Source organism: Crassostrea angulata, chromosome 6, assembly GCF_025612915.1.
Source record: "Crassostrea angulata isolate pt1a10 chromosome 6, ASM2561291v2, whole genome shotgun sequence".
NCBI classification, from domain to species: Eukaryota; Metazoa; Mollusca; class Bivalvia; order Ostreida; family Ostreidae; genus Magallana; species Magallana angulata.
This window is the reverse complement of record NC_069116.1, coordinates 7,473,954-7,499,885: the sequence shown is the minus strand read 5'-3', so window position 1 is coordinate 7,499,885 and position 25,932 is coordinate 7,473,954. Positions and strand designations below refer to the sequence as shown.

The window sequence follows — 25,932 nt, the reverse complement described above, 5'->3', positions numbered from 1 at the left end:
CCATTTTACAAATAAAGTCTGCTGTTTTTAAATAATTCTGTTTTTGATTGACCTGTTCTACTTATGGATGCATTGATCTTTGCATAGAACAGGCTATTTTGATCCAGTTAAAGATTTTGTCTGGCACCAAGCATTCCAAGGAAACTGGCATCAAGCATTTCAAGGAAGGCTAACCTGATACCATATAACTTCTGCAAAATGCCAGTATAAACCACATCACTGCAGTCACAACTCACTACAAATAATATCACTGCAAGTTTTATGACAGTCACAAAAAATATTAAATGACAGAGTGATGTTTTTACTTAATCAAAAAAATCTACATTTGGGAATTGACTTGGAAAGTTTGACAAAACAGGAGACAGCTAGGTTATCAAATAAAAGACCGGGGCAGGGTTTTCTCTGTCTGTTTCAGCATTCCTTTCCATTTAATTGTGGATAACATCAATTCTAACAGGATCAGGCTAGACTTGTTAACAAATTAGTAAGCATCGGACTGTCTCTTTGTATAATGGGAGGTTAAGAAGCTGGTTCCCAAAGGAACATGAGTAAAACATTTGGGTGGACGGACAAAACTAGCAAATTGTGTGGGGGAGGTTAGATCTTATTGATTCTATAAAGGTTTTGGCACATCTGTAAAAGGTCTCGATGGGTGAGTGGCATTATATATTATACTGTGGTCATCCTTCGAGGCATCAGAAAAGAGGCATCCGAAAACGCACTGTTTCCAAAATCTATTATACACAGATATATTGTAATCAATACCAAAATTCAAGGACCATCTGAGAGTTCATGCATTGAAAGTTAACATCAGTTACGTTGTTCTCAGAAGACTGTCCGGTTCGATTTGTACACCTTTATCAGTACCATTGAACAAAAATACTGTCACAGAACATTCAGATGGCTGACAAATAATATTATATAAACACGAGATTAAAATTGGTATGAAAATGATCAATATTAGGACTTCATGCATGCATGTCAAGTAATAAAACATCCAAATGAAATAAACAATATTTTGGAAGGTTTTTTAAATACATTTATAAATACAAAATCAACATCATACCTGTTTGTAATCATTAACTGCTAGAATATGTTATCAGCGTTATAATCTGCTTGAGTTGTCTCTCTTGAAGAAAATTGCCCATTTATCATTATTATCATTCATAAGAATTGTCCTATACCCAAGGTTGATCACATCTTTTACTCATCACTCACGCATCGTGATGGACTAGCCTCCCATTTTTACATAAAGAAAATTATTGAGTTTTGAAGGTGCTGCACCCCTCCCCTATATTTTTGGAAGCCTGAAAAAGTTACTGGGAAATGAACAGATTTTTAAGGGTTTTAAGTACCCGGTACACTTCTTTTATAAAGTTTCTAAATGCAATTGATCAATTATGATTATTATCTTATACAAAATTGTAATGTACATGCATTTTTTTTTCAATTTTAAATAGTAACATTTGAACATAATGTACTAGCTGTCAGCACATGTATGTACATGTATATGTATAGCAATATATATATATTCATTCCTAGTTTCTCCCTCTTTAATTCTTAAGATATCTCTGACAAGCTGAATAATCCATAGATTGTAGCTCTGTCCAGTTCCTGAATTGTCAGCAACTGAGATTGGCTCGATGAGATACAGCTACACCTTATAAATACTGTAATTCAGTTTGAACACTGATAATAGAGAGAGCAGGTTTCAAGTCCGGTGACCTGGAGTAACCCCCCAGTGAAGTGTGGATTATGATTAGCTGTCTGTGTTACAAATTGGTCACTTAAGACAGGCTGTTAGGGTGTAACACCTGGAGAAATGAACCAAGGTAACAAGGTAAGCAATACCTGACTTCTCACTACTTATCTTTAGGATGCTGATAGTAACTCTGGTATCTGATGAGTTTCAAACATTTGATTGAAATACTGAATTATGGGATTAACTACTCTCTCTCTCTATATATATATTAATATGTGCCAGAGGTACTCAATATAAAGCTACTTACTAGATTACAGACTGCTTCATTGAAGCCAGTATAATCATCAAATTTCCTTTTCACACTCAGCCTATCATTTAGATGCACAGATCTTTACAACACCTGTTAATAAATGGATTTTATCTATATATAAAAGTATTTTATAATGGTGACATCTTAGTTAAAGGTCTGTAGCTCCCAGTCTGAAAAACTTGAATAGGTCGTCAATCCAAGTTTTTCAAACCGGGAGCTACAGACCTGCAGCTATTGTGACATATTTTGTAATTCTAGACAGCTGTCATTCTGACATTGCCTCCAAAAATCATAACCAAAACTTTGAGAAAAATTTTGTTCTTATTCTGGAATTCAAAGTTTTGTTCAAAAATCCTTACTTTGAATTTTCATTTCATCAAACAAATATTCTGTGAATCTGGATCGGCACTGTAAAATTTCAGCTTTCAAAGCCAATGATTACACGGATTGCAAAAACTTGTTAAGTAAAACATCATTACAGAAATTGAAAAATGCTTGGAATACAACTGCCATTAAAAAAATTATGATATGCCAAAACAGGAATAAAAACTATAATCTAAAATATCAAAATCTTTTAAATTGTTAAATGTATCATCACCTCTATCAGTATAAAATACTCAAAAATATATCATAACTTATCACTGTGCAGTGATCATAAAAACTACCACCTCACAGCATCATATAAGATTTTCTAAAAATGATCACTACAAAAACCTAAACTCTGGAGTGTTTTGATCAGCAAATATCATTGGGAAACTATCCTCATAATGTTCAAATGTTTAACAACTGTTGTATTTTATAGTGATTCATAGAAACTACATTTTTTTTTTGAAGCTGTATATATTATGTTACAGTTTGAATTTTGTTTTGGTATATCTCTATTAGATCATGGTGAACTTTGTTTGCTTTCAACTGATTTCAGCCATAGGAGTACATGTATATAGGTGTGTAGAATTTTGATCCAACTGTGGTCATCATTTTTTCAAACATCAGTTTGACAAATCATTTTGCACAGGGTAATAATTCAAATAATTCACAGAAATGACACAAAAAATCTTTATATTACAACTATTCATTCATACTAGACTAAATGAAGCAAATAATATTTATATTTTATCTATTTATAAAAATCAGTTAAAATCAAATATTTTCACAGTTATTAAGTGACAAAATCTGAGCTGTAAGTTAGAAAAATTATGAAGAAAAAGTACAGAGTAATTCAAAACTTAATTTAATTTAAATTGCTATGATTCTTCAAGAAGTTTTAATAATTAACTTCATCCTTAAAATGCAGAGGGGTTAGCTCCAGGGGTCTCAAGAGTGCATGCTCATCTGCTGCAACATAAAAATTCTGATAACTAGCATCTGGGTGATATTTCACAGTTAAAAACTGAAAATTCTCAGTTAATTTCAATTTATATTTCACCATAAAGAGAGTACACGCACACTAATCATCATAATCAAAGACTGTTGTATTGTTGGATTGGCGTTTCTTCAGATGATTTTCATTACCGTTAAGTTATGTTTACCTACTACAGCAAAACCTGGACAGGATAAATTTACATAAACAGGAAATTGCCAGGAATTATTTGACAACAGAAGACTTTCAATGCCAAGATGTTCAATTTATCTACTTCCTTACACTAACTGTTATAGGGCATACTGTTAATGAAAAATGACTTCACCATGAAAAGCACATATTTCTTTAATACAGCCTAATTAAAACTATAAAGACATTCAACAATTATACTCTAGTGGAACTTAAATTGTGAAAAAGATTGAATTTGGCACGTACATTTACTTTTTAAATCAATGGATTTTGTCTGTTACGTACACCCCCTCCCCCTCCTGAAGTATAAACTGTATCGACTTTTATATAACCTGCTGCTGCATTTTAAGAAATGAAAAAGATGAGTTCAATTCCTGGTCATCTGTCTTTTTTTGTTTGCTGAGTCAATGACCTAGACAATTCCTGGGTGATAGGTGCTCCATAAAACAAAGAAGTAGATCTAGTGTCTGTCTTTAGTCGTGGACGGCAAGGAGCTCTTACACCACCGACTCCCAGTGATCGCAAAATCCAATCCCTTGATGGATGTTGTGTCGGGAAGAACAAGGCCAGATTTATCCCCTGTCAGGAGAACACTGGCCAGCCCGGAGTCTTCTCTTTCTTCTGACTGGGTCTCGTTAATACAATCAAAAACATTTACCCAGACTCACACAAAACACAGATTTGTGTAAATCTTATTAACAGAAGACCTTATAATGCTTTTTGAACAAACACACCTTGTGAACAACTTTTCAACTTCCTTTAAGTTCAAGGAGATATTACAGCATTAAATCACACATGGCCTACGTCCTTTGGCCAAGGAAATTGTTCCATTGATTGAGATTATAAAAACACAACTACTGTGTTTTGTGAGTTAACAAGATTCAGTAGTAAAAATAGAACTTGGTGGTAAAAGTGCACGCTTAGTGTGCTTTTATAAACCTCTGATGGGGACAAAGCTTAGATTCTGATTGGCAATAGTAGCAGGTATTTATTGAGAGACCATTCAAACAGAAGAACTCTTGGTAAGGAAGGTATCAACACACAGAGTTGCATCATTTACTTTTGACAACAGCAGTATTTTTCTGACAAAAGTTAAAAATTCTTAAGTGGATGTTAAACAACATTCAATTTCCTTGGTATAAGTGATTTATGATAAAAGTATGAATGAATTCAAATTTACATCAGTCACATTAATATACAGCTGATGGAGACATCATAACAAGAATCATATGATGAGGAGCTAAGTCGGTCACTAATAAATCTTCATACGGCTCTGTCAGATTTTCAAAACTGACCAGCCACTGAGGGTTTGGGGAGCTAACAGGGATGAGTTTTTTGGGTGCCTGTCAAATGGCCTGGAAATTGCCAATACTTTGGCAGATTTTCTGTTGGATGGTCAGTTGTTGAATTCTATTTAAGGTAAATACTCAATACTATTTTTCTCAGATGATCTGAATCATTATACAGAAATCTACCTCGGATGACCTTGATATTTTCACTGTTTAAGCTTGACTTCAGATGACCTCGAAATTTTTACTGCTGAAGCTTTCCTTCTTATGACTTTAATATTTTCTCTGTTTAAGCTTTACTTCAGATGACCTTGATATTTTCACTGTTTATGCCTTACTTCAAATGACCTTGATATTTTCACTGTTAAAGCTTTGCTTCAGATGACCTTGATATTTTCACTGTTTATGCCTTCCTTCAGATGACCTTGGTATTTTCAGTGTTAAAGCTTTGCTTCAGATGACCTTGATATTTTCACTGTTAAAGCTTTACTGCAGATGACCTTGATATTTTCACTGTTTATGCCTTCCTTCAGATGACCTTGGTATTTTCAGTGTTAAAGCTTTGCTTCAGATGACCTTGATATTTTCACTGTTAAAGCTTTACTGCAGATGACCTTGGTATTTTCACTGTTTATGCCTTACTTCAGATGACCTTGATATTTTCACTGTTTATGCCTTCCTTCAGATGACCTTGATATTTTCACTGTTTATGCCTTCCTTCAGATGACCTTGGTATTTTCAGTGTTAAAGCTTTGCTTCAGATGACCTTGATATTTTCAGTGTTAAAGCTTTGCTTCAGATGACCTTGATATTTTCACTGTTAAAGCTTTGCTTCAGATGACCTTGATATTTTCACTGTTTATGCCTTACTTCAGATGACCTTGATATTTTCACTGTTAATGCCTTATTTCAGACGACCTTGATATTTTCACTGTTAAAGCTCTACTACAACTGACCTTGATAATTTTGACAGTTTTTTAGGATTGTCACTCTTCAGCATATGACAATTCTTGATTTTTTTGGGATTTCAAGCTTATTGCTTTACCTCAAATCAAGTTTACATAAGATTTTTTTCAAATTCAGTGACATATGATAAACTTTACATGTAAAATTTAAATCACTAGTGACCTGTTCTGCCTTGTGAGGTTATTGCTCTACCATTCATTACACCTAGGGCATTTCATATTGTTGTACTTCTTCAGATTACAATAACAATTTTTTGTGGGCTTCATCAGGTGACATCTTTTATCGATAACACTCTTTTTAAATTTTTTTTTATATCTAAGGGTTTTTTACTTTGGATAATAGTAGATGTATTTTTTAGTCACACTTTTAGTGACACGTTTTTTCCAGTTCAGAGGACAAAAAGAACAGAAAAGATATTACTGTATCTACGTAATATAATACATTAACCACATCTTTAATAGAACACTTGAGAAATATGGAACAGAGATGATAATTTGTTGTTTCCTGTCCTTTTAAGAGTACTTCAAGGTGTCACCAATTGGTGGTGATGGATTTTCAAAATCCTTTATCAATGGATATGACCATTCAACCGATAATAGTGCCAACATTTTTAAGGACACTAAAGTTGTGTTATTTTGTAGAGAAACAAACTTATCAATTAAAGCACCCAGTCCAACAAATGCATTCATCGATTTATTAAACAAAATGTATAAGGCTGATGATCTTGACATCACACTCTTCTTTTTTTTAACAGTTATAAACTGTATAAAAATAGTCTGTTATGCATACATGTTCATTCGATTGTTAATTCATACATGTACCAAAACCAAAGCTTATATTATGAATTAATTGCCATTGTGAGCATTGATGTGACATGTTGTCAGTTCACTAGTTAAATTGATCAGACCATTAATTCTCTTGTAGCTTCCTTCAGCAGACGTCATTATCTGAGGTAACAAATAAAACTGTTATGTAAATGTGCCACTGTCCCCCTCCGGAGGGTTCAGTCCTTATTGTAGAGATCTGCAACAACTTGTTAAAGGGTCTCCATCCATCAGCTGAAGTTATTGAGGACTTCCGTGGAAGACACATAAAACCCCAGATCTTTATAGGAAATGAATGTACTAACCTTCAATGTAATGGAACCACGCTTCACTTCTTGCCAACTTGCTATATTTTTTAGCTTTTATTGGGACAGATGGCTCCAAAGAAGGTTTAAGATGGGACAAAGAGTACTCATTACCGTCCATGCATCTGTACGAAGGTTAATGCTATTAGGTTCCACATGTGTAGCTTTTATACATCATAGAGAAATCAATTGATATGTCAAAAAGACATGAACCCTTAGATGAATGGAAGCAGAAAATGTCTTCAGCTGTGATGTTGCTCTCTAGAATCCTGTATGTTTTGGTCTGATTTACTCAAACTTTGTAATACATGGCTCTGAGCAACTGTTACAAAGCATTGTGAAATGGTTTCATTCTTGGGAAGAAACAACATTAAAAACAAAGTGGTGAAATATGTCAAGTCCATATGCAAAGTATCATTATAACTACCGCCGTTCCTTGCATCAAGCTCTTAACAAAGGTAATGGTGGTACTGTTGTGGGTTCAGCCGACAATAATTCTGTAAATGCAGCAAGAGTCTGTATTGTTCTGAGAAACAGCAATAAACCCCGCTTCCTGATTTAATAGCACTGTAAACGTTATCAGCATGCTGTTGGAGAAAGTGTAAATTTTTCAAAAGCTAAGACTGTGACCCATTCTATCACCAATTTGGGCATTATAGTTTTGAATTAAGTTCTTTGAATACTTAATTACAGGTAACAGTAATTGACATAATGCAAACAATCAGTCTTGGTCTCTGACAACCATTAAATACATTTATTGTTTCTTAAATTGTTTACAATGCCTTTTTGTGCATCACGTAAACTGATCTGCTGTAGGAATAGAAACAATTAGATGGCAGTCGATAAGGTGAAATTTTTGTTTACGGTCTTTGCAATCACTTCCTCATTTAGAAGGCCTCCTGCTATAGTAATCTTAATGTCTGTACTTGGGTTACAAAATGAACAATAACATACAAAATGTCTCAAAGCAATTAAGAACTTTAAAACAATAGGAAACAATTATTCTCATTAATATAGTACAAGATATAGCAACAAAAGCTCCATTGGGCTTAAAAGTCACTTAATGTCTAATTAACACAGTGCTTGTAAAGGATTCACGGAATGGCACTTAACTATTGCAATACTATTTGTGACACTATCTGACTGGGGTTCGTGTGCTTGGGATGTCAGCTAGGGATAGTAGGTGGGGGGGGGGGGGGGGGTTACAAAACAAATCTAGTACTTTTTCTACTAAACTCTTTGGGACTTATTTGCAGATAGCTAGATCCATTTTTTCAGATGGAAATTCATGTATTTTTAAACAAATTTAAACATTAAGTTTAGGGGATTTTTTTTATTTTGGCTGATGAAATGTATTGGACAGTATTTATACAGCATACTTCTGTTCTTTTTCTACGGTCATACAAGGGACACATGACCACTGTTACATGCTAATTTTTTTTTACATTCAGGAAAATTAAGTGTAAAACTTGGATACCATACCTGATAAAAGAGCCAGGGATGAAATCAAGCCACAAGCCACTTCTGTTAACCGTGGAAAATATCATATAACCAGATAATTTGCCTTCATGTTCTGACCCTTTTCTCCCAAAATCTATTTGGGCAATATCTTCCTATTTAAGGGGTGTAAATATGCATTAGTAAGATCCAGATGTGTGAATTGAGGTAACACAACAACATGTAAAATGATGAATAATTATTTTTAAAGCTTAAATTTGTGTTTTATGAACACATTTTGATTTTACATAATAATACTTTTGTCTTTTAAAATATCTAGTCCTACCAATGTTGATTCACTATACAGTAAATCCCATTAAGTCTTATGTTAAATCACCAAGGACTGTTGATTATTGCCTGGGGACTTATAGTTTCAATTCTCTGCTATTGTAATTTATGTCATACCTTATAAATCTATAATACATTTTAAGACTATAGGGGGTATAAAATTGACTTCACTGATGATAAGCCTGGAATTCGATGAAACTAAAAACTTGTTCATTGCTTAATATTCGTATTAACTGTGCTATAAAAATATTTTCCCTGTAGTACATGTTGAGTATTAAAGAGTCATATCAAAAAGCGATGGAAATTAGGCTGCACCACCCAGCAAATGAATGACATTAATATTACAGCAATTTATACCCCTGTAATAACCATTCAAACCCAGACGGGCAGCAAAGTTCTACAGACCCCTGCAGACTCAAAAACTTTATTACCCAGGACACCATTGTACTAATGGTTGATAACTGCTACATTTTACCATTTTAGTTCAAAGTGACAATATAACAGTTATGATGATGATATTGTGTAGGACAGACAACTGTTTCCAAAAATGCTGAATGTTAGATTTCATTTGATTGGTTGTACACACCCACGTATGGGTAAAAGATACAGCAGGTCGTGATTGAAGACCGAACACAATGTACGAACTGTGAGGAGTTAATGTGGACATTCTCATTTTCTGATACATTGAAGTGTGTCTGTTTCATAACTTTGCTGTCAATTAATCACTTTCTGTGATGTGGTGTCGGTGGACTTGCATCTGTCTGTCCAACCATATTCCACCTGAACTGCAAAACTGCATCATAGTGTTGACAGTTCATGGTAACAAAGTTTTATTTGAAGAGAATTTTCAATGTCAGACATTATTAACTTGACACGTTTTCATCTTGCCAATGGTATCTTCCCTGTGATTCATCAATAATATCTGTCAGCCTCCCGTCACTTTACAACACATGGTCACCGAGCTATACTCCATCTGTTTTATAGAATTTATCAGTAGTAATTTTAACATGTATATATTAACCTTAGAATCTTTGCTTCTTTCTCTCTCTCATTTTCCCTCTCATTTGAACAGTGCACATCTTGAAATTTTAATTTCCTACTTGTTAAATGAATATATACAGTAAAACATCACTATAGCAAACATGCTTATAATGAATTGGTGCTTACAGGGATATGATTTTCATTCCCTGTGACTTTATTACATGTTGTAAAGTTGAATGATATTACGCTTGTAACGAAGACAAATTGTCTGTCCCTGGCACTTCGTTATATGTTTGTAACACTGTAATGTGTTACCTATTCCAACTTTAAGACTGTATGTATTATTAAGTGATGATCAGCTGGGGAAATCATCTCAATGTTTAATAATTTACAAGATTACTTGGCTTGTCAGGCTGTCCCTCATTAAATCTCTCAAGGACATATTCTATATTGCAGACCACATCTGGGATTCCTTATGTGATCTGGATTTGTAAAAGTGATACTCAAATGATAAAAGCCAGGAAAAAATATAAAGATAAAAACATGTGGCTTGTAATTTAGGCTTGGTTGAGGAACCAGAAACACTGCCTATACTCATCAATCTTGGCCTAAGATATGGTATAAAATTTAACACCCATCTTAATTGCCTAAAAACATTCAAACCTGCATGGACAATTTGTGTGTTAAACGTCACTTAATATCATATTGTATAACTAGGCTCACAAAAAAATCCACATTTATTTAAATTGGAAAACAGGGATCTTGACATCCATTCCATAAAATTAACTTCATTCAGATCAAACTTCAACTCCTGGTATGCTGTGCATGTTCCCTAAATAATTTCACCTCCTATTTGTCGCAGATTTGTAACTGCTAACACTATACAAAGTCGATCTTTTAGAGATTTCTGTTACATCGAATTGAATCATGTCAATACTTTTTTATTTTTAGATGTTGATAATTTCATAGAAACTTGAAACACTTAAAATGAAATCTCAGAAGCCTTCACAAAACAAAACACATCATGTTTATAGAGTCTTCAGATGCTTTCCCATAGAACACAAAGCCCAATTACTCAGGGAAGCTGGTCAGCTGCAAAAACAATGCACAGTATGTCAAAAGCCTGAATTCTTTTGCTTTAATTGAGCTTACTAACAGTTCAACATGACCTTCCAAAATACAACACTCAGTGTCTACACAGCAATGAACTTGGCGCACGATCAATATATTATGTATATCTTTCCTGCTTAATGACCAGATAATTATTTCTTCATCTGCCAATACAAAAAAATTAAAAAATACCGGTATGCTTTTTGGTATTTCTGGAACAGGCATTAATCTCAACTTTCCTATATTCACTCTATCAATTAGCGCTATGACCTTGATAATTACTTTGACCTCTAACCTTGACCTTTGATCTACTGTAGATAAGACTACTGAATACAGCTTAATCAATTCATGATATTAAAGATGGAATTATATCTTCCATGCAGAGATCAATATAACCTAAACTAATGGTGTTCATCTTAGGGGTTATTAAGTTTGAAAAAGGATAATTAAACCTTTGATAAACAGAGAATCCCCGCAGCTGTCTAAACAGGAAATTTTGGTGATGGCCTTTTGATAGAAAATGTAAAAAAAAATAAGAAAGTTAGCCTCACCATGTACTGATATACCTCTGATGAATGTTTTACCCTGCAAAAAAACATAAACCAAGCTTGTTAAAAGTCAAGAGCATGTAAAATATGTAAATATATCATGACTAGATATATCAGATTTAATATGCTACACTGATTGAGGATACAGTTGAGTTCATCAGTACTGAGTTACTCCTAACAGAGTACAGAGTGTCTTTATAAACAGTAGCATCCACCAGTAGCATCCACTGTGGAGAGCTAAACAGCCCTTGTTGATTCAGATACATCTTTAACATTTGGGAGAAGAATTTGAAATCTGTTGTAACTTGTTGGTCGAGTATAAGGCTCTGAGCTGGGACTATGGGAGCCTTCTTGGTGCTCTGTTAAATCCTCAGGCAGGACACAGCTTTACCATTAAACCTTAAAACATTCCACTGCAAGCTCAGAAAACAGTGGACATGAGGAATAATAAGGAATCATATTTGTGTATTTGCAGTGGAGGAGCCTGTATATAAAATTGCGGTGGTGTGTTGATTAGCACTAGATACTGTGGATTCATTATGTGACAGGGTGCCTAGGAATGGTAGCAGCACAGTGTGGTAGCACCTTATTAAAAAATAATTACCAGTGTACTCCGGAGGTACAACATTGATCCTTGTTAGTATCTGGCTCATTTAACGGCAGGTGCCACTGGATAAATAATCTAATCACCATGTCAAGTCTCCTCTTTTGAAGGTAAGGATATTGTTATCATATTTTATTTCTTTCTAACATCTAGAGTAACTACCAATCATTAAAAATAGGATGTTTTTCCCCCTCAACATTATTTCCTAAAAATATATTTTCTAAATGTAAATTTTGCTGCCCCTTTCTGTTTCTGAATACATGTACCATTAAATACAGTTATTGAATTGGAAGTTTTTATGTCTCTTTCTCTGCCATATTAGACATAGTGGCCATATTCTAATTAAAAGCTCAATAGGCACTGACAGACCCCCTTTGTTAAGAGTGAAATTAATAATAACCCGAATATGACAGACGACAGTTCTTTGGGCTTTTATCAGGATCCTGCTATTTGCTTTAAGAAATGCATGCCCCTTAATGACATTTTGTAATAAGATGGTCTGCTTTCCTCCATACTTATCATCCATTTTACTCCAGAGCCCAGAATCTGACAAACTCAGAGTTATCTCCCCAATCCTGGACCTTCCCACTTAATCAAGTCTACATATTTTCTCTGATGCCTTTTTTCTGATTTGGGCTAATCCTATCTGATCTTATGACTGGTCAATAATAGCAACCCTGAATAAAAGAGGAATCAAGTTGGGAAGACTGTTCAATTCTTTCATTCATTAATTGGTTTTTTCCTTTAGTTCAGGCCCTGCAACAGTTTTCTGAATCCCAAACTATTGACAAACTATGACTCCAAAACATACCCGGTCAATTTGAGTCCCTGCATCTACTTTTTCTCGCCAACATTTGCCGATATTTTGTAAGACTGATTGACATTCTTAATTGAAAGTCAAATTCAAATCCATGAATAGTAGGACTTAAACATATATTCTTTAATATAAGTTCTGAGTTATGTACCACTGTTCATCTTTAACAAAGAGGACATATCTGAGTAGAACTTTTATTTTGAATGAAATTGAAAGGGGACATAATTAATACGAGATATCCTGAACTTGACAGATAACGAATTCAACTGTCCATATTGATCAGAAATTTGTATTTTCTATAAAATTTCTCCGATTATAAATGCAACCATATTATGTTTATTTTTCACCTGAAAGAGATTTCAATGACAAATAAATGCCCAGGTATGTGTGTTCCAATCTTGTAAATGAAGAATGAATAAAAATGACACAATTGATTACATTTATTCGATAAAATTAGGAAAATTAAAGCATTGCAGTTTAAGATAATACATGAAATGAGTTCAGCTGAAGATGCATTAATAAGAATAAATCGCTCTGTAAAAGGGCTGAATTTATTCAAAAATTTTAAAAATATTTTCAAGTTTATTTGAATTTTGTATTTGCTTCTGCTCAAACCTCTTGTGTGACATATGACATACAATGTCAAGCTTAAATGATGAATGCAACAATATGTCAACACTCTTGAACAGATATAACCACTTCATTAATAAATAAGTATCATAACTTTTTCCTCAATCAATTTTCATATTCTTTTTATTCTTAAAATGATATCCCCCCCCCCTGCCTCGCATATCAAATGATCATTAATTAATCATAATCTTACATAATTGATTTGTATAAAACAAACTGCAATGGTAATCTGCTTATATTATGTATTAAAATTTCCATCACAAATTCCATACCATAACAAGTCATTCATAAAATACAGAAAACTACAAACCCTAACAAAACAAAATTATTATCTAGACAATTCGTCTGATGTATGCATTAAAACTGTAGAGTCTGACCCATCCCAAATAACAAAATCAAATTCAATACAGATTGATGGTTCAAATCACCATGAAATTTGTTGGAATTTTCTAAAATTATCTCAAGCTTTTCATAGAAAGAAGAGAATGAATTGAATTTGTATGGTAATACTTTGCAAAATTTTTCCATCTCCAAAGGTCCTTAGCATGTATATACAGAAGCAAATTCTGAAAACTGATCCTTTTCAAACTTGTTATTATACATCATGATAGTTTTCTTAATAGCTGTATAAAGCTACAAAAAAAACAACTTTAAATAATGTTTTGTTGACTTTCCGAATTCAATGTCTGCGTTTCAAATTTCAATTTTAATTCCATTCCATTTAAGTCCCTTTATCAGAAAACTCCCCTAAGGAAAAGAAACTTTTTTCCAAAATTCATTATTAAGTTAATGTAATCCACATACAAGTTTAATTTCTAAATTATTTTTTCTACAAGTATCTTAATTTTCAAAATCAATAAAACTTGCCGATTCCTACAATAAACAACGACCAGCAGAAGACGAGGAATTAAGGACAAATAACAAACAAAAAGTAATTAATTTTGTGAAGTTTGTACAAGGCCTCCAAGAAATTGTCTCAAATCTCCAATGTACTAAGTGTTAGTCTGGGAATATTAAACCTGCTCCGATCCATACAGTAGCATAAAACTCTCAGACTCTTGGAGTTCCGCTGCGGAGGCATTACTTCTGTTTAATAATGTTATCGCGGTAGTAATTGTCCTGTTGCCTTCGGTAAGAATGAAATTAGGCTGTTCAAGAGGTTTTATTGAATGTTCCAGCTTCCATAATCTGTGATCTCTGACACTCTCTCTGTTTTACATTGCCCATCCAGGAGATATTATACACAGGATGAGGTCTCATTTTATTGCAAGTTTGTATCATATCATCATTTCTATCATAGAGGCTTTGGTCATTTCTGATTAACCCCAAAAAATCTTCTACCCAACCCAAAAATAAAAAAAAATCTTCTACCCATTACTTAGGTACCAAGCCTCATATTATGCAATTTGTTAAAAATGTTAAAATGGACCCCCACCCACCACCCATCTTTTCTTATGTGAAAAAAAAAACTAGCTGAAAATTAATGGAGTACTGTTTAAAATTCACCTTATAAAAATAAGACTAGAAAATTCATTTGAATGAATGAATTAATCATATCAATTAAACTCAACTTAATAAGAAGGCAGCTTTAGATCAAGTTTACAGTACAAATTAAGACATCATCTTACAATAATTTTGATATCCTTCAAAACATTCTATCTGAAGAAGAACCAAAATGGGTTGGCATTTCATTAAGCTTGGTTATAATTATCATCCTTGAACAAATTCCCTTACCCCTCAGGGGTTTGGGGTAGAGGGAGGCGGTAGCAGTCTTATAGCAGTTGTCTTAATCCTGTATTTCTACGTCCAACCTTCCTGCTGAGAAAGGGTGGATTTACCTGCCTTGTAGTGCCTCAGACCCCCATCAATTTGTAACAAGTGGTGAGAAGTCTGTACCAATCTCTGAATCCACAAGTGTTTTTAACACAGCTTAAATGCTTATTAGGAATAATGGATGTATTCAAACAGTGTGTATATCATCATCAAGTGCTATTTGATTCATTCAGAGAGGAGGAATTTATCCTGATGATGGCCTCTTTGATTCAAAGGAATTCAAACTGATGGACTTTTATGAAAATTTAAATTGTCCACTTCTTATGTTTGACAGTATAACTGTGATGATTTTGAAAGAAAAGTGCTATCAATTTTTAACAATATGGTATGCATGTAATTTTACCAACTAAAGTGTTAAAGATACCTTTATTATACATTGTTTAATTTTACATACTGGAATTCACATTAAAGTATAAATAAAATAATGAACAGAGAGACAAAAATTACAGTGACCTTAAGTATAATTGTCGGGGTTTGTACAGAATTACAATTAATCATCTACAGAACAGCTGTACACACCTTAACAACATCATTTGAAAGAAGTGCTACCGGACAGACCCATCACTAACTACCCAGGGATCAACAAATTTAATTTCAAGCTTTTAGAGAGATGGCTTGAATTGTCACCTTCTTGCACACTCTAAAACCATAAGATGACCTTTCCAGGCCTGTTATTAAGGTAGACCCTCAAATGAACATGGTTGACTGATTTACTTAATGATGCCACGGTTTAACTACGTCTTACATTTTTCAATATTAAGTATTTAGAGTTCATCAAAGGTGCTGTGTCATCCTCATTATGACAAACTTCTTCACAATATGATAGATATTGACTGCAATATCATGGAGAATATTGGCTTAGATGTCATACACTTAAAACTTTTAATTAAGAAAGCTGGATGTTAATTGCCATTTTTTGGCTATATTTATCTCCTTTAGACAAAGAGTTTTATATGTATAAATATATGGGAAATGTTCCAATTTTGAAGCCTATGTATTTGGATTTTTTCTTTTTTAATATTATATTATGGTCAAAAAATAGTAAATTTAAAAGTTGAACACAGCTGATCTGCTGGGTAGTTTGTTGACCTTCCAGCCTCCCTAGTATCCAGAATGACATTACTTACCCCTACGCAGTGTAAAGCTTACCAGACTTTTGGAGGACATCTGGTTCTGAAAATAAAAGAAAAATTGTTATATTAACACATTAACAACCATTCAGCATTTAAATGACCCCTCCCTTCATATGGTTTCTGGAACATGATTTCATTCAATATCAAAAGTAGAATATTTTAGCCTCAATTTAATAGTTATTTTTCTGGAATACATGTATCAAGCAAATAAAAAAGATATCATTGTCTCTCTCTTTCCTCAATGAACATTCTTGTAATTTCCTTCTAAAGCACTGACAGTAATAGTAATAGAAATTATTCATTGTGAGATATTAACTTTCAGCAAATGTTTACCATACTTATATACATAACAGAAACAGCTTCTTTATTGTATTTGCTGGATTCAAAGATATTATGCTTGCTAGTGTTTTGACATCTTCTCTGTCTGAAGAAAAACAAAATGTACTCAGTCCATGGGAGCCATTCATTTATTTCTTTTCTTTCATGCAGTTGTACAAATGTACTGTCAGCACATGCATACACTCATCCACAGTTGGACATTAAAGTGGTCAATACTCATTTCTTGATAACACAATTACAAGCCACAGTTGGACCCAAAGGACCATCAAGTCCTCCAACAAGCCATCCTCATTACAAACCAAATCACCTTCACCTGATTACCCAAAGGTGTGATATCTATCTACCATGCATATTAGAATTCCTTCAAGTCTTGGCACTAAATTTGACCAGTTTTTCTTGGACTTTGGTTTTGTTTTGACAACAGGAAAATGGCAGGAAGTTAAATAAACCACTGCATCATCCCAGATTCAACCATGTGCTCCAAATTGCCAACAGCGGCAGGGAAACATTTCTTGTTTTATGTTTTGAATTCTGGGATAAAATTCTTTATTTCCAAGATTTTCAATGATTCCCTACATCATTATTCCAATATCAGGCCCCATCTGTATAAACAAAGGTTAACGTCCCCCTTGGGCAGGATCAGCAAACAACTTTTAATTTCCACACTGTTGGTGAACCAACTTTTATTGTACAGCAAAATGACTACCTATGATGTAAGAGACATTAAGATTGCTAATGACAAAATTAATCAGATGTGATTTTTTTCTATATTTGTCAATTCAGAGTCCTGTATAATGGCACTCAATATAAAGAGATTAATCTAGATGTGAATGATTTAGTTTGTGTCAAAAAAGAGAAAACCCACTTTCTGCATTCTCTTTTAATTCTGCAGCAAACTGTCTCATAATAAAGCTCTATTAATCAAAGAGCATCAAATTAACCTTATTTCCTATACAGGACTATATAATCAAAAAATTGTCCAATTTCTTAATGTTTCTTAATCACATTGCACTTGGAATTCAAAATTTCGGAAAGAGATGATGATTACAAGAAATCAGCAGAACCTGTGACAGGAACCCCACCCTTCCTTATAACAGTCTGCAGACCTGGAACCGAGAGATCTAGAGATAACCCACTTCCTGGCTATGTCGAGCAAGGAATGGTCTGAGATTTGTTGAACTCAGTCAGCAGTTCAATGTACCACGTTGCTCAGCATCTCAACAACACTGATAACAGAAATCAAGGAACACCCATAAGTTTATAAAACAAATGAGATTAATTATAAAATGCACTCATGAAAGTATGCGATGCACCTTTTCGTTTATCAATTTCAAAGTCTAATAAGAGAATGATTTGCACCTTTACAAAATTAGAGGCATGCATGAAAAGTGTATATATATGCTGGGTCTATAATTGTTTAATACACCAGCTAGATTGACTCTTATTCACTATCAATCTACCTGAAATTGTTTGTTAAAAAGATAAGTACCCACAAAATGATCGTCTGAAGTAAGATAAAGTCATGATCATCTAAGAGTTTGCAGAACCAGCCATTTCTCTGGTTATCGCTTTCCTTCATCAATTCTCAATGTCCCATGTACAGACAAATGATCAAACTCCAAGGATTTAACTATACTTATACAGATTCTAATCAAATCTCATTAATCATCCTACTGATTTACCTGGGTGCTAAGATAATTAATTAACAGGGGAAATGGTTACTAGTATCATGTGCCACTGTATAAAAACGAGGTGATTCCTATATACCCCCCAAACTTCGGTTGCGGGGGATGTATAATGATTAATCCCTTATTGCAGTAACAAGATTGCTAAAAAAAAGTTCAAACAAACATTATTACAGTAAAACCTGCATGATTATAGTAAGGGACCTGTGGATTATTGGATTTCTTTTAGTTAAAAGAAATTTGAAACAGTAAGTATATATTGTAAATTGCCTTCATACATGTTTTCCTTCCCATGTATGCTGGGTATAACGCTAGTGGAAGTATGTAGTAAATGGAATGAAAATGAAAATCGAAATGTTCTAAATGTTGCAAATTAAGGGATAAGATGTTTAGAAAAATATATTATATTGAAAATGAAGTCATTGAAATATTGGTAGCTTCTGGGATTAAAAAGAAATAATACATATATGGTGTTATGAATGTAAATATCATTTTTCGATATTCAGCTTTATCATATGGGCCTCACAATCTGTTCGCTATATCTGTAAATTCATTTTATTAGAGGTTGATTAATTAAGCCATAAAATTTTACAATAAATTGTTAGAATTTCACAGGGGACCTCACAAATCTTTGTGCTTTTATTTTTTTGCAGTACATGTATCAGTGTTTGTATAATAAACAAGTTTTACTTTTATTTAAGGTAAAGCTGTAAATGAAAAATTTTTAAAGGATGAAAAAGGTCCCAAGGAGAATGGATTATACAAAATCCTTATCACACAGATAATGCCAAAAAGATTTATTTATAACGTTTATTTCCCTAACTCTACTTGAAATGTTTCAATGATATACATTTTATAACTACACTACACTTGTAATTAATTTATTAAAGCTTTTTATAATAAGTGTTTTTACATAAATTAAAAAAATAATAAACTAATATTTTTTTCTATTTTGCTTTTTATGAAATTTATCAAGATCCATAAAAAATAAAGAGCTTCAAAATATTTCATTTCAGAGACATGGTATCTAAAATATACAAGACTATTCATGAATAAAGTGTGTGGTGAAACATCCTACTTTCCATTCATAAACCGGTAATAATAACGGTAAATCAACACTTCTCTCCTACAATTTGAGCCATGACTTGGCATTTCACGATCAATGTTTCTAATTCTTTGAAAAGGCAGCATGTACATTGATAAATTTACTCACACATATGCGAACAGCAAATATCTTACTAAGTGAAAATCTCTGCCAAAATAATGCTCCGAGGTATGCTTATTGTGAATTAAAGGTTTCACTAAATGACCTTGTTCATTCTTTTTTTTAAGAATAGATTTTGCTCATATCTGCGTTTAATATTGATATCGTATTTTCATTTAAAATTCTGTGTTTGTTTTATGAGCAACCACATGTATGAGACAAACAATATTGAAGACTACTCAACTAACAAAAGTTCATTATAGAAGCTACGTACAGTCAAACACAGGTTTAAATATTGGTTAATGATCGATAAAAATAGTTAGGAGTCAAGGGGAGTTATTAATCCTGCAATATTGTAATCTAATATTATAGGAATCAAATAACATCTCAAGCTACATAATCTATCAAAGTATAAACTGAGTTGTGCAGTTTACACTTCTTGTTCAATATCATGCCAACAAATTTAAGTTCTTCATGATTATACATGGTTACAATATGCTTTATTTTTAGAATTTTTTTTGTTTATGTAAGGAATCGGAAATCAATAAATAGTGAGAATTTTTAAATCATCTGTCCAGTCATAAAAAGAGCAGCAAGTTAAGTCGAGACTCGTACAATATGATCTCCCAGCGGTATTCCTCCATCTCCTTGTTTTCTCTGATAAGCAAAAGTTTCTATCTGACCATCTAAATATTTATGATCTCCAAATAGAAGTTAGTAATTACAATAATGGAACTAATTGATAATTAGTCCAAGACATCATTTAATTTTATGATACACATTCAGGGTGTATCTAGGGTCATATATCTACCTGTTTGTTGAATAAATCATACATCAAGACAATGTCATGTTCTACACAAGACACCTTATGGTTCACTGATAATTGTCAATAGTTAAAGAAATAAAGTATTGGCAATGAAACACAACTAGGATTCATACGATGAAATCATCTATGCTGATCAATGTAGGATTCATACGATGAAATCATCTATGCTGATCAATGTAGGATTCGTATGATGAAATCATCTAAGCTGATCAATTAAAGAAATCTGAGAAATATTAAAAAGTTAAACATACCGCATTGTGTCCTAAATAACGACAAAGTTTACTGAAATTCCATGCAGCTGTTTAAGTCTCGATCAGCTAGCTGGGAGTTGTACTTGCAAAAACACAAGACTTACAGACAGACTGACTGACGGATGGACAAGTCAAATACATCATATCCCTTGCCACTTTGTTGCATGGGGTATAAAAATAAATCATTGCTCTAACGTATTTTTTAAATAATATAATATATATGGAATTTTCCATTAAGTTATAAAGTGAACACGGTTTTGTTACGGCTATACACTTTTTTAAGTTTGATTTATCATGATGCCTAGGTAAGTTTGACAATTTCTATATGTGAGCAGTTAGTTTTCCTGCATTCATTAGTTAATTGCAGAAATTTACCAGCTAGTATATAAACAACTTCAGACTTATTACCATTGAAAACAGCACTTCACGTGCATAGCAGTTCTTTATTAGCAAAGTTTGAGATAAAACCTTCAGCTTGGGCATGAACAATTTATTATTAAGGTTTTACAAAGAGTTTTCATTGGGCTAAAAAGTGAATTAGTTTTGACTAAGTAGCAATGGATATCACTGGTGAAGCTCTTCCCTAATGATAAAACTGCCTCTAATTGATACTTTATGTTTCTGCATTTACTGGTACATGCAATATTGGTGACCTAAACCTTCAAATCTCTGTGAATGCCATGGGGTATGTAGGTATCGGTGTATATATTTATTACGTCTTTTCTCTAACTTTCTTTACAAAACTTTAAAATGTTTACAGCAACATATGTATTATTAAGGTGGAATAACACATCATCACAAAATGGCTGATCGAAACGACATTTCGTTTTATTAAAAGGATTTTATCGACTGTAACATGTAACTTAATTACTCCATAGCCGAGTGGATAATGTGTCTGTCTTGTAATCTGTATATCCCCAGTTCGAATCCCGCAGGGGCTTTTGTTGTTACTTACTGAAATAATTATTTTAGATATTCATTTTTTTATCCCAAAACTGCAAATTTTTCCCTTATTTGACATATGTACAGTTTATTTATCATTTTATCTTTTATTATCAAATAATGTCCTGTTAATTTGAGTGACTTTTTTCAGGTGTGTTATTCCACCTTAAAAAGTATTTAAAATCAAATGGAATGTTTTTAAAATGATTAAACATTTTATATTTTAAGTTTGCCAGACTTAATTTTAAATTAAGTCTTGCAATTAGGTCGAACTGAATTGGTGAATAACTTTGAAACTTTACCCCCTTTTATTTTTTTTTTTTTTTTGGGGGGGGGGGGGACCTTGACTTTTATAAAAGTCACTATATAAGTCAAGCCCCCCCCCCCCCCCCCCCCCCAAGGAGTAATCATTATGTTATTTGCAGCGCATTAATTAACTTTGTATGCTGAACCAGACTTTTAAAATCATTTTAAAAATTTTTACTATGATTTTATACACTGCCCCAGATACATTCCTGGTAAACATACTATATTCAATCTTCACATAATTATTTAATATGATTTCATTGCAAATACATGTACACTGATGCAAACTACCCCTTACTTGGATCCGCCTAAGCGTGTCCACCACCTATGTTAGGTGTTAAATTCTCATTTTTGCTACTTCGGGGTGGTTTATCGAAAATGAAAGTAGGTTAACTTCTTAATTAAATTCTTAATAATTACTTATCAGTTACAATTTAATTATAGTTAAAGGACATCATCTCACACATGAAATACCAAAGGTGTAAGCAGTTGCAACTTTAGTGCAGGCATTTTGTAGTTTATTGACAAAAAGTACATGTATAGATATTTTGATGCCATTAACTTCCGCTGACTTGGATCCATCAAAGTATGTTCACCATGGCGACACCTGTCTCTCATTTTTGCTATATCGGGCTGGTTTATTGGGAAATGAGAGTAGGCTTTTAATAAATTTCACAATAATTACTTATTAGATAAAATTCAATTATAGCTTACAGACATCATCTCATACATGTTGAAATACCATTAAAGGTGTAAGCAGTTACTCTGGTGCAGGCAATTTGTAGTTTATGGGCAAAATGTCTTCATTTATAAGATTGTACCAACAATCCTGCTTGACTGCATGGGTCACCCTAGCTACTGGCAATAAAAGAATGAGCTGTAAGGGAAGTTTATAAAAATCTCAATAAACTTGTATTAATTATTTTTTTCTTTTAGGAAACTTAAATATACATTTTTTTATTAATTTATTTAATATGCATGGATATATATGCAACATCTGATGAAAAAATATTTTCTATGTACAAAACTTATCATAAGATTCTATTAAGAGTCAACATATGTTGCTAATAAAAATTTCTCTTCTTTTTACCACAAAATTAAATGTAAATCAATTTGGTAGGAATTCCTATTTTCAGAGATATAAATTTGTAAATGTTATCTCGACCTTTAACTCCTCTCCTTTATATAATATATCATTCACTTGTATAGATCGAGGAACAAGTCTTGTGAATAAAATACCTTAATTCATAACCCTTCCATACATGTAAATATCTAGTACATAGATTTACAAGTATAATACTATGTATTTATCATCAGATCCAATGATTTCTTTTAGAGTGTGTTCTATAGAACAAAATAAATGTAGCAGTTTTGTGATACTTCTATAAATGTGACCTGAACTATTTTAACAGTCTTAGAGAAATGAAAAGGTTGAAAAATCAAAATTAGTCATTTCTTTTCTCATTCAATGCAATTAGTATGACGACAGCATGACAAAATATAAGCTACACCATCTACATATATATTTACTTATTGCTAAAGACAACTATTTCTTTGTCCTAAAATAAGGTGAAGACTTGTGACATTTTTAAGTTATAAAAATACATTTTGTAAAATGGATAAGGAGTGATCTTAGGAAAAATAAGCTTGTTCATATTATTGAGATAGATCTTAAGTCATGGTCAGCTCTGAGAAACTCAGGCTCCTAGAACCCAATACAGTACATCAAGATTCTCTGACACAGGAGATGGGGATCAGCGGTGTCATAACTAAAGTAAGATAAAGTCTTTAGCCGACGAGGATCACGCGGGCGAGGATCACACGGGCGGTTGGCGGTGGCTGTGTTTGGAGACACTGATAGAGCCGCCAAACAGATGCTTCCCTCAGGGACCTTAGCAGAGTCCTTGGTGTCCTTTTAACTTGATGGAACAATAGATAATGTTTCTCCTAAGATGAATATTATTATGTTTTAGAGCCCTCTTATGACAATGGATGATACAAAAACCCATTAAGCAAGCATAATCAATCAGAATGCTAACATCTAAATCATAATTCATCTTTAATAAATTAGTAAATGCTAGGGTCCAGTTAATGGATAGTAAATCAATGTATTATATATACCCTTACACAACTTGATATTAAACCAGTTTAGCAGATCAGAGCATGTCGGAGTGGATCTAGTCTGTGTGCAACGGTCTATTTATAACATATACTTGTTTGGTTATTAACACTGATTGTAGGTACAGAACAAATATAGCTGTATACTGTACACAGGGTTATTTTTGCTCGGCACTATTTTAGCCCTTCTTTATTTGCCTCATCTTGATTTCACTCATACAAAATTGTTAAGGAGAAATAATTTGAGATATTGGAATTCACCTAGTCTTAAATTTGCTTGCTTGAAACGAGGGTGAAAAGGGCAAAAATGAAATAGAGGTGATTATTTCCCTGTATACAGTAGCAAAATATTTTTTTTAAAATCAAAAACAATTTCATGTTATTGTTGTTTTTTGTATTCCAGAAGAATGACACACTTACAAGATGACAACCCTGTAAACAACACCATGGCAACCATCCAAATAAATAGCAGCACTCCGAGTACTGAGGAAAGTACCACCCTATCGCAGCCCAACTCTGAGTGGGATGTAGTCACCATCATCAACAAATACGGACTACCCACAGTATGCATGTTTGGAATTGTGGGAAATATTCTGAATCTGACTATTTTGACTCGACGTAAACTTCGTCGCTCTCTGCGGACAGTGGAGCAAGCTGCCAACTTGTGCCTTATTGCCTTAGCCCTGTCTGATTTTATGTTTTGTTTGTTTGCGCTCCCCACCACCTTCCTGCCCAGTGACTTTGACACGGATACAGGATTCATCATATACTATGGAATGTACTCACCCGCTATTATCAATGTGTTTATTCTGACAAGCACCTGGCTAACTGTTACTATGGCAACAGAGAGGTACTTTGCTATATGTCATCCACTGAATCAGAACTTGTTAATGACCTTGAAAAGGACAAAGTTGATCATTGTGATTGTGTACGTGTTATCTGTATTATTTAATGTCCCAGTGCTTTGGAGAAATCAAGTGGTTGAGAATGTGGTGAATAACAGCACCAAAGTATATACAATGGATATTGTACCACTTGGAAATGACACAATTGCAGATACCACTTATAGAGTGGTATGGGCCATACTTGGAAACTTTATTCCTCTTATTCTACTGGTCGGTTTCAACATCTGCATCTGTCGCAAAATCCATAAGTCTTATCAGTATCGTAAGAAGTTCCACTTTGACCGCTCCTCGTCCCAGGACACCAATTTCACCCTGACAACCACCCTCATCGTTATCGTGGTCATGTTCCTCATCCTAGTGGCGCCCTCTGAAATTGTCCTCCACATCGCCAGTATGATCCACTCGGAGAATTACCGCTCTATTGAGGCCATCATGAACTTCATGCAATCCGTCAACTTCTCCGTGAATTTCATTTTATATTGTATAATTAGTTCTTATTTCCGTAAAACCTTGCGCCACATAGTGTGCTGTTACTGGTGGAACCAGAGAAGGGATTCCTACCGCCTCAACACCAAGGCTGATCTGAGCAAGGTCCCCCTCCAGAACATCAATGATGGATCGTGAGAAAGTGATTAATTAAACTAAACACGAAAAACAATTTATTTTGGAACTCTTCAGAGCTCATTTTCTTGAACATTTCTTGTTCTTAAGAAGATAATACTGAAAACTGAAGAATCAATGAAATACTTGAGGTCTCTCACGACTCAACTGCAATAACTGAAATGTTGTCTTTTCCCCAATTATTGCATGTATATACCATCCATTCTTCTACCTTACACAGCAATTTTCGACTAAATCAAATTTAACAGATTGCCTTTATATTAAATCCTGAAAAAAAGATTCTCATTTTGTGATTTGATTTGCTTTGGTAGGGCAGCATTTTTTTTAATGGCGATGCATTATATAAAACATT

At 33.4% G+C, this 25,932-nt stretch overlaps 2 protein-coding genes across 8 annotated transcripts in view; one reads left to right on the top strand and one right to left on the bottom strand.

The window, feature by feature from the left end:
* The window catches only part of LOC128186530 (alpha-2-macroglobulin-P-like), a 147,427-nt gene that overhangs the window by 33,673 nt on the left and 87,822 nt on the right, over positions 1–25,932 (bottom strand). For all 3 annotated transcript variants that reach the window (XM_052856326.1, XM_052856329.1, XM_052856327.1), the window contains exon 15: positions 16,400–16,423. In XM_052856326.1, coding sequence (XP_052712286.1) covers positions 16,400–16,423 — 24 coding nt within the window. The remainder of the gene's footprint in view (positions 1–16,399; positions 16,424–25,932) is intronic.
* LOC128186535 (FMRFamide receptor-like) lies at positions 1,554–25,859 on the top strand. Of its 5 annotated transcripts, XM_052856342.1 has the most exons (3): positions 1,555–1,840; positions 11,845–12,083; positions 24,458–25,859. In XM_052856342.1, the coding sequence occupies exon 3, from the start codon at positions 24,462–24,464 to the stop codon at positions 25,581–25,583; it is 1,122 nt and encodes a 373-aa protein (XP_052712302.1). In that variant the 5' UTR covers positions 1,555–1,840; positions 11,845–12,083; positions 24,458–24,461; the 3' UTR covers positions 25,584–25,859. The 5 variants fall into 5 exon arrangements, with proteins under 5 accessions (XP_052712304.1, XP_052712302.1, XP_052712303.1 ...); XM_052856344.1 differs by lacking the exon at positions 11,845–12,083 and having other exon boundaries at positions 1,554–1,840; XM_052856343.1 differs by lacking the exons at positions 1,555–1,840; positions 11,845–12,083 and adding an exon at positions 22,271–22,320.